Consider the following 9,851-nt stretch of genomic DNA (forward strand, 5'->3'; position numbering starts at 1 on the left):
GTCAGGATTATTGGCCCTTGCTAAGATTCGTTCTGTTTTCAAGTGTTTTGTGCGTTGATAGTTGATACTCCAATGTTACACTATTTTATCACAGGAAAAGAAGGCTGCTTCTATGGTGCACATTGCACATGTACAACATGTGGTCCATACTCCTTATTGGATCAGTATTATTCACCATTGGAATCGTCTAATTAGTACATAAATACCATATAAATACCATGTACCCACCACATACAATCATTTTCCTAAGCTCCACCGAGGGCCCTAGTGCAACCAGAACATTCATATTTACCCCTAAATTTTTAGCAAAGATTAATATTAGGTATTTGGATTTATTCTCAATTTATTTATTTTTGATGAATTTAAATAAAATCATTGAATTTTTGGTATTTTATTTAATAAAAATATAATACTTTTAAAGATATATATTTTTTTTTATTAAGACTGTCCTGACGTCGCCGTATATGTGATATTGCAGATTTGTCCTTTTCTCTCTCCACCGCGAATCTCTCCCCCCGCCACCACACTTCTCCAATAATCTTCTCTGGCGACCTTCCTCCTCCTCTCCACGACAACTTTTTGTCATTTGCTCCGCCCTCAGCCCCACCATCAACCCTTCTCCGTCGTGGATTACCTTGCAACTGCGGTTTTTCTCTCCTTGTACTGTATGGCCCCTTCTTTCTCCGACGAATTTCCCGGCGACATTCTTCCTCTCCTTAATCTCCACAATGGTAGCTCCCTTATCATCACCTCCCTCATTCTTCACATCTTTTAGATCTGTTCTATTCCCTTAGTATGATTTTTTTTTTTAAAATAGCATGTACAAAAAATGATGAAACCTGGTGGATTTATGGCAAAGATTCACATATCTATAGTGGTCGGAGATGATGAAGATTCACAGGAAAAAGTCAAAAGAAGAAGGAACTGTTTGTGCAAACAGGGGTGGGAGAATTGGAAAAGTTTAATCCTGTGTGGAAAGTACATAATAGATTCAGTGGATTTGTTTTGATCCAAGGGTAAATAATGGTGGTCCACTGTGAACCATATGTTATACTTGTCCTTGTCCACCTAGAAAACCTAGGAACAGGGCTTGTTCAATTTTATTTTATTTTGTTATTATATTAAGGTAAACAATGTAGAACTAAAATACTTAATAGTTTGTTATAAAATATTATTTAGGTATAAGTCAACCTATCGGAAAATAATTTATTCCTTTTGACGTAAAATATTCATACTTATATATTTTTCTTTATTCATACAAAAATCTTTTGACAAGTTTTTTATCAGCAATTTTAAATCGTTTCCAAATGATACTTTTTTTCGATATAATTTGAATAATACTTTTTATAGTTCAATTTTGTAATAATAAAAACATATTAAAGATTCTATATTTTTTTAGTATAATTACTATATAAATCAAATATTTTAAAACATCCTGTGATTGAGATTCGCTCTCACTTGTAAATAAATTAAATCTTAATTTAAATAAACTTAGGAAGTTCAAGATTAATTTATTTATAATTTATTCATGACATAATCTTAATCTTTCGGCGTGTTTATGTGACTGTGGATCCAAAGTACTGGGTCCTACGGAAATTATCAATCTTTCTTGACAAGGTGTTTCATGAAACACGTATAAATTGCAAACGATTGAGGAGGAGATAGATAGCAACAAAAAAAAAAGTTGGAATCTGTCAACTTATCGCTTCCTTCTGGTACGTCCATTTTTTCTTCTCTGTCAATTTCACTGTCTTTTCATTAGGGTTTCCATTTAATTCCCAATAATAACTCAATTCAATCACACTATTTTATTTTTCAATGAATTAATACGATTCTGTATAGTATTGTTCTGCTTAGAATTCGCATTAACACTATTTTATGTTTTTCGATCAGGTTTAGCGGTTTGGTAGTTTCGGTGTGTTGATTTAGGGATTTGATTCCAAATGGAAGACGGTGAGCTTGATTTCTCGAACCATGAAGTGTTTTCGAGTCCAAACATGGGTGAATTTCCAAGTAGTGGTTCAATGGACAGTTTCTTTGATGAACTCTTGAAAGACTCACACGCTTGCACTCACACTCACACGTGTAACCCACCTGGTCCTGATTCTTCACACACTCACACGTGTTATCATGTTCACACCAAAATTGTGCCTGCACCTGAGGAAGATCAGATTGGTACTGATGATACTGCTGAGTCTGCTGAAAAGAAGTCTAAAAAACGTCCGACGGGTAATAAGGAAGCGGTTAGGAAGTACCGTGAGAAGAAGAAAGCTAGGGCTGCATCGTTGGAAGAAGAGGTTATGAAATTGAGGGCTTTGAATCAGCATTTGATGAGGAAGTTGCAGGGTCAGGCTGCTTTGGAGGCTGAAGTTGCTAGGTTGAAGTGTTTGTTGGTTGATATTAGGGGAAGGATTGAAGGAGAAATCGGATCGTTTCCATATCAGAAACCTACTAATGCTAATCCCGCGATTCCGAACTTGCCTGGTTCTTATGTGATGAACCCTTGTAACGTGCAGTGTGATGATCGGGTCTATTGCCTTCGTCCTGGAGCAGATGGGAATATTGCAGAAGGGGTGTCGCCTAATGGGGAAGGATTTGACGGTTGTGAGTTTGAGAGTCTTCAGTGTCTTGCGGGCCAAAATGTGGGGATTAAGGATCTTCATGGTTGTGGAGTTGGACAGACATTGTCTAATGTCAACCCCACAGCATCCATTAAAAGAAAAGGTGATGATTGATTATGCTCACACTCCAAATATTTGATTTTTTTTTATTCAAATGTATATTTAATTTCTTTTAATTGTTGCTGCATGATGTGATCTTCCTAGTATCAAGTCATTGTTTGGGATCCAGTGATAATTGCTTGTCTCGTTATTCAATTTTTGCTTTGTAAATGTGCAATATAAAAAGCATTGAGAATTAAGCATCCAATATAAAAAGCATAGCTTTCAATAACAAATTTGTTTTTGCATCAAGTTTAATTGCAAAAATTAATCCATGTAGCTGACTTTGCCTTATGAGGAAAGGCTTTCATTGTTGTTGCTGTATGTTTAATTGCTAATAATGCATAATTGTCCTAATCTCTAGTGCTAAAATCTGATTGCTAAGTTTTTAATACATAATGATTGTTAGCCTCTGTTAATGCTAGATTTTTATAGGGCTAGTAGACTATTAGTTATTACTAGTTACTACTACTAGTAGTATTGTTACAGAATTCGTGATACTTATATATAGTATTCATTAACAAATGGGGCCAAATAATGACAAGATTCTTTCATAAGATTTAAGCAACTGCCATTTAAAGGTTAAAATACTTAATGATTGTAGTGAACATTTTTTTTCCAACTGTACCAAAAAATTTGAGACTAGTTTTTGTCTATGAAATTGGGATTGGATCTGGTGTGATGACTTCAGGGCATGGAAGTTGCATATTCTTGCTTCTCATCCTTGAACATGATCTAACAGATCTTAATTTAACAGGAAAATCTCGTGCAGCAAAAGCTGGTTGAAGAATAAATAAGCTTGTGGTTTTTCGTTGTTGCCATGGACATGGTAATATATCACTTCCAATAACTTATTACCAGCTGCAGCATCAACTATTTATCGAGTAACTTTTGAAAATCGGTCTCTTTTTGACCTCTGCTGCGCTATCATGGTTTGGATGGCTGTTCTACCATGGAAGATTAGTAGTTGATATGTGTTCCTTATGCAGAAATAGTAGTTGACGTGTAGTCAGCATAGCTTATTGCTGAGACAAATTGGTGCTTTCCTATGCAATTAAGTTTCCTGGTGTTTTGCTTGTCCATGAACTAGTTAAACTGGCATGGTAAATGTTTTTATTCTATTCAATTTAAAATGTGCTAAGCATTTGAGTAGTTTTTTGCTTTGTTTAATGAGATGATGGTTAAGTGGTGATTCAAGTTTTGCTTGTGCATGATTCTAAGTTTGCAAATTTTGCATTTATGGATTACAGAACTTGGGGAAGATGGGGTATGTTTTCATCTTTCAGTATTTTGTGCTGTGGACAGGCGAGGCACCAATGTCATTTTGTATAATATATATAAACTCGTGAGTGAAAACAAAAATTGGCTTATGTGGTTGCCGGCATTGTTTTTTTATTTTTTATTTTTTATCTATGCTTTTCTGAATAATATGATAGGTTTACTTCCTGTCGTTAGCGCTTTGCTGTACAAGAGTTGACTAGTTTGTATCTGGAAGGAACTGTTCTCTAACTGAAGATTGCCTATTTGGTCTCTTGTCTTTAACAAGTGAAATATTGTGTTTGAGAACGCAAGTGGCTGTTTTGATTGACAGTGGAACCTTGTTACCGTTAAAGTGAGATGTGAAGATGGGAAAGTCTTGAAATGATTCTGGTAATTTAAAAACCCTCTTGGTGAACTTTTGGGTTTGGAATGATTAATAAAACTTGTCAATGCTCATCCGTCCAACACAAGTGGTTGTTTTGATTGACAGTGGAACCTTGCTATCGTTTAAGTGAGATGTGAAGATGGGAAAATCTTGAAATGATTTCATAATTAAAAAAAGTCTCTTGGTGAATTTTTGGGCATGGAAAGATTAATGCAACGTGTGAATGCTCATTTGTCTTTTGTGTTTTGCTTCTCCATCTAATATGACAAAAAGCCGAAAAAATAGGAGACTGGATGAGCATTCATCATAAAACTGTGTGATTGTATGTTTTTACTTAAAATGTTGGTGTCCGTTAACCCTTGTAGACAAAGTCTAACAATTTTCCTGCAGGGGCTTCTTAATATATGGAACTTTTGATCCAAAAAGTTGCTTAGTGAACCATCGTTTTGAGATGAAAAAAAACTTGGCATCAGATTGAAATGCTCTTCACATTGTAAATTGAGAAAGTATAGCCAATAGCCTAGCATATAATGCTGAAGTTATTAACATCAATATATTTGTTGAGAAGCGAATGTGTTTGAATAGATGAAAGAGACAAAAAAACTTGTGGTGGATTTTGTTCTGTGTAGTGAATGACATTCTCTTATTATTATTTTTTAACGAGGAGCTCAATCAACTTCAGAAAACATAAAACTCCAAAGAAAAAAAGGAAGGGAAATAAGACTCTGAAATTGAGTGCCTCAAAGATGATGAAGATTGCAAATAAAAGTTGTCACATATACAATAGTAGGAAGAAAAACAACAAACTTACTAATAACATACACTATATAAGCAGTATCAGGTCTATTAGGGTAAGATACACCAAACTACCAACCATAATATGATACAATGTGGAATTAGAGAGAGAGAGAGATACCATCAAACGATGTATATTGATTTTAAATTCAAGAAGACTACTTGTTGCTTTAGAATGAGACAAACATGATTAAGTTGTTGGCAATATACTTAGATTGGAAAAGAAGATAAATTCTAGGAGAGTTGAAAACTTCAATCCACAAGAAATTCTAAAGAGTACTCATATCCTTCATTTAGAATGTTGACTAATTGCAATTTCATCACAATCGAGAATTTTTTAAACCAAGCTTGAGAAGTTTGTTTAAGCTCCTATAGAGTCTTCTTTAACTTACAAATTTCTCTTAGATTATGAGAAACTGATTATAGTGGTACTATATAAAATTCTTCTTGATGGTCATCATTTTAACAACCATTTTTTAAATCCATTTAAGAAATGTCGCTACTGAGTAGATGCTACTATATAGTAAGAGTGTAAATAGTTGTCATTTTGACAAGAGTTATGTAGTAGCAACACTTGGTTTTAATCGTGTACTCCCAATGAAAACTGACTGCACCTTTACTATGTGAGAGAGACACTATTAAGTGATTGTGTTGTGCAAAGTAGGAAATTCTTCTATCATAACATGAAGCCAGAGGATCAATAATAATCTGTTGATAGAAAGAGTACAAATTGTGAATATAGCCTATAGGTCAAAAACGAAGCAAAAGAAGTAGAGTTAATAGAAAAAACAATTACATGGAGGATAATGATGAGGATCCGCAACCGTAGAAGGTTATAGGTATGCAGTTGTCAGAGTTATGTCAATAACGCTGCAACTTAACCTAGACAAGATTTTACCCCTCTCTTAATTAACATCCTTGCACAATGGTTTTTTTTTCTTTCTGAATTGTCAACAGTTTTTTAGGTATAAACAAAATATTTAATTGATATTTAAAACATTGTTATTTCTTACTGCCACATAATAGTTTTCTCTTTCTCGCTAAACTTCTATAGTAACAGTATATATTTTCTTATAAAGTTATATTTTGATCTATTTTATTGAGCATAAACACAATATATTCGATTGACATTAAAAACTGATATGCCAAATTTCTTTTCCCTAGCTTTGTTACTTTAGCTTGTTGAACCAATAATTTTAAGTATTATACATCTGTTCTGGTTATGAAAGCTTCTGAGTTCTGAATATGATGATACTATGATGCCATCATTGTTTCAACAGTCGCAATACATTCATATATAACAAACAAAAAATGGTGATAAAACATCCAATCCATACAAAGCAACAAAGCAATGGCTGTAAAAATGTGGACTCTGAGCCTTCTTCTAGTTAGTGCTGGTCACTGCCCATCCAAGTGTCATCATCATCATCATCACCATCATTGTAAATGTTTTCAGACATATGCCAGACATGGAAAGAATTGTCCTCAGCTACACTTGAGATTACCCATGGCTGGTTTTGATTCCATGAAAAATCTGATATTTTTCCTTTGTGACCCCCATGAGAGAAGAGTAGTTCAGGAGGACCCCCCTCATCATCTCCTTCTATTAGCTCATCCCCAATCCTGAGTCATCATGAAAATAAAGTGTGGAAAATGTTAAAAGGCCTATTTCAATTCTCTGTTTATGATTGTGTCTAGTGTGTCTGCACGTGTTCAAAATAATCAATAATAGAATTAACAGAAGTGGATCAACTTAACGTGTAACCATTGTCCGAGCAAGAAAAAGAAACAAAGAATTCAAGAGGAGTTTATTCTTACTTGTTAAGGTCCCAAACCACCAGCCTTCTGTCACCACTAGAAGATGCCAACACGGTCTCGTGATGAGGATCCCACTCTACCTGGAATACCTCATCTCTACACATACAAATATAAACCAAATCAGTTAATAAAAGCCATTGGAATTTCCAATGCTAAAAACTTATCAGTTATCACATTTAAAATAGGATCTAAAGGGCCAACAGATATAATTTTTCTACCTATCGCCTGCATGAAGATAGTAATAGTAATACAAAGAAAAACACACAACAATAACATGATAGACAAAGGACATACGTATGGCCACTTAGAAAATGTAGTGGAACATCAAGCTTCCGTATATCAAAGAGACCAACTGTGGTGTCCGAAGAAGCTGTAGCCAAAATCCATTCATTATACGGATTGAAAGAAACAAAGTTCACCTGTTCAAAACAGACAAGCAGATACAACATACCACTGTGAGTGACAAACAATATTCCAGTAAAAATACAAACAGACAACGGGTCAGGAGTATATTTCACGTTAAGGACAACGGTGAAAAACTACAAAATATGAAGACATAATCAAAAACCATGTATAAGAAAAATTATACACCCCATGGTCGGAATAAAATGAAGCTTTGGGCATAGCCAATATTATCTATTGTGGATTATGGCAGCCAGCTAAAAATTCACCATATAAACATGGCATTCCGAAACATGGCGGATATAATAGGTTTTGCAGCCTATGAAGGTTGGACAAAATCTACCTTGCTATAACGATGTGGTTAAAATTTACAGCAAAAAAAAAAAAACCAAAGCATACAAAACCCTAGTGGGTTGATTCTCATAAGTTCATAATCTCATGGGGTCAGTATAAAATGCTTCCCAATAAATGGAGGAAATTCAAATTGATAGACAACAAATAATTCTACCATATTTCATGCTCGATGAAGAATGACCTACACAAAGGTTATGAAATAACATCATTACCTCCCTTTCATGGGGTTGGAGTGAATGTTGGGCTTTGTTTGTCCGTAAGTCCCAAATTATCAGCTTGCAGTCATCTCCCCCAGACCCAAATAAATTCTCATTCTTCAAATGCCAGGACACATCTTCAACAAGACTTTCATGACCCTAACACAAACAAAACAAAAAATCAAAAGTTCAATGATTAAATCATCAAAACAGCAATTAATCTAGCAATAAGACCAATATAACACACCAAGCATCAAACAACCATCACTGAATTGATTCTCAATTCTCATCATTACCTCATAAACATGAACAGCGTCAAGAACATTGCTTTGAGATTCAGCATGTACATCCCAGAAGCAAATCTTATGGTCATTAGAACCACTCAAAAGGTGCCCTTTCTTTAAAGTGCTCCAAGACAAACCATAACCTTCTTGATCATGACCCTTCAACCTGAAATCAGGATCAAAACCATCCCCACGCTGCTTTGTAAAATCAAACACATATACCTCAGCATTACAAGTCTTCGCAGCAACAACACTAGGGTTTTGTGGCATAGAACGCGCCCTATTCACCTCTCCATTAACAAGAATCTTTTGAGTAATCTCTACCTACAAAATCCAACAAGAAACATTGTTCAGGAACTCCATCAAACAGTTGGTACCCAGAAAAGAAAAACAAGCAAAAAAGAACATATAAGAAATAAAAAAAAAAAAAAAAACCTTGGGAATAATGGGGTCTTCAGGATCATCAGCGATGATGGGTTGAGATATATTTGCAGGAATGGAGGCTTCGGCGAGCATGAGGTAGTTAGGTTCGCCTTGAGCAGTGTGAGTGCCGAGGAGAAGCTTGTGGAGGTTGAGGGAAGGATGAGAGTGGGGTTGAGGAGGAGAGGGAAGAAAGTGAACGGTGAGAGAAGGCCATTGAAGAGGGTGAGATATGACAAGATCGTATAAGAGAGGAGTGTTTCTCTTCCAAACGGAGAACTGTTGTTCAACTCCGGTTTCTGTTTCAGTCTCAGTTTCGTAATCTTCCGCCATTTTTTATCTATTCGAAGCCCTCACTCGCGCCAATACCTCTCGGACAGAAAACTCAATATTTATAGTTACATATTCTGCTAGATTGGGCTGGGCTCGTCTGGGCTTTAACTCTTCTAAAATTTCCCAAAGCCCATTATGATTTTTTTTCTTCTTCCTAATATTGCTACATACAGCTCTACACTTTGAAAGTCACACATCCACTTTTTTAAATATATTCAAAATAGAGAGTTTCTTTTTTCACCTTCAATGTTCTTTGGCCATTCAAAAACGTTTTTTTAGTCAAAATACACTTTAGATTTGTTAATCCATAAGTATATTTTAAAAGTTTTTAAGAACGTAAAAAACGAAGAAACAAAAACTACTTCAGAATATCAATATTTTATAAAAAAATAAAAATTATACATAATAATTTTTTCAACTTTCCACAACATTTTTTGTTTTGAGACTCACTATTTTATAGGAAAGTTTTACCTTCAAGATTTTTGTTTTCGGAAGGTAAAAGTTGTTAACAATGAAAAGAGGTAGAAGAGAAACAACTACTCTAGGGTTTCATAACATAGAATGAACCAAACTAAAGTTAATAGGATTACAATGAGTATATATATAGGAAAATAAAAAATATCTAAAATACCCTTACTACTAATATATAATAACATTATATAATATCTCCCCTCAAACTCACGATGCATTAACATGGAGCATCGAGAGTTTGTCAACTAAAAAACGGAAACATTTAATGGAATGCATCTTTGTAAACAAATCAGCAATCTGTAAAGAAGAAGAGACAAATGGTAGAGTAATAGTTTCATGCTGAAGATGATGACGAGTAAGATGACAATCAATCTCAATGTGTTTGGTGCGTTCATGAAAGACCGTGTTGTGA

The 9,851-nt window shown here is 34.7% G+C and overlaps 2 protein-coding genes across 2 annotated transcripts; one reads left to right on the plus strand and one right to left on the minus strand.

Annotated features, from left to right (window-relative positions):
• Positions 1-1,574: 1,574 nt before the first annotated feature.
• Positions 1,575-3,872, plus strand: LOC101509009 (basic leucine zipper 23-like). The gene is made up of 3 exons (XM_004505763.4): positions 1,575-1,715; positions 1,894-2,724; positions 3,478-3,872. The coding sequence occupies exons 2-3, from the start codon at positions 1,944-1,946 to the stop codon at positions 3,504-3,506; spliced, it is 810 nt and encodes a 269-aa protein (XP_004505820.1). The 5' UTR covers positions 1,575-1,715; positions 1,894-1,943; the 3' UTR covers positions 3,507-3,872.
• A 2,426-nt stretch (positions 3,873-6,298) lies between these two features.
• On the minus strand, positions 6,299-9,013 carry LOC101509329 (WD-40 repeat-containing protein MSI3-like). The gene is made up of 6 exons (XM_004505764.3): positions 8,651-9,013; positions 8,228-8,539; positions 7,947-8,090; positions 7,273-7,397; positions 6,979-7,074; positions 6,299-6,783 (listed from the first exon to the last, which is right to left on the minus strand). The coding sequence occupies exons 1-6, from the start codon at positions 8,966-8,968 to the stop codon at positions 6,549-6,551; spliced, it is 1,230 nt and encodes a 409-aa protein (XP_004505821.1). The 5' UTR covers positions 8,969-9,013; the 3' UTR covers positions 6,299-6,548.
• Between the last annotated feature and the right edge of the window lie 838 nt (positions 9,014-9,851).

Source organism: Cicer arietinum, chromosome 6 (genome assembly GCF_000331145.2).
Source record: "Cicer arietinum cultivar CDC Frontier isolate Library 1 chromosome 6, Cicar.CDCFrontier_v2.0, whole genome shotgun sequence".
Lineage (NCBI taxonomy): Eukaryota > Viridiplantae > Streptophyta > Magnoliopsida > Fabales > Fabaceae > Cicer > Cicer arietinum.

Bases quoted from the DNA above. Each gene is read 5' to 3' on its own strand.
- LOC101509009 (XM_004505763.4), top strand. From the start codon at position 1,944: ATGGAAGACGGTGAGCTTGATTTCTCGAACCATGAAGTGTTTTCGAGT. The intron at 2,725-3,477 runs GTGATGATTGAT...TTAATTTAACAG, and splicing joins AGCATCCATTAAAAGAAAAG to GAAAATCTCGTGCAGCAAAA.
- LOC101509329 (XM_004505764.3), bottom strand. From the start codon at position 8,968: ATGGCGGAAGATTACGAAACTGAGACTGAAACAGAAACCGGAGTTGAA. The intron at 7,075-7,272 runs GTATGTCCTTTG...TTGTATGTGTAG, and splicing joins CATTTTCTAAGTGGCCATAC to AGATGAGGTATTCCAGGTAG. The intron at 6,784-6,978 runs GTAAGAATAAAC...ATGATGACTCAG, and splicing joins GTGGTTTGGGACCTTAACAA to GATTGGGGATGAGCTAATAG.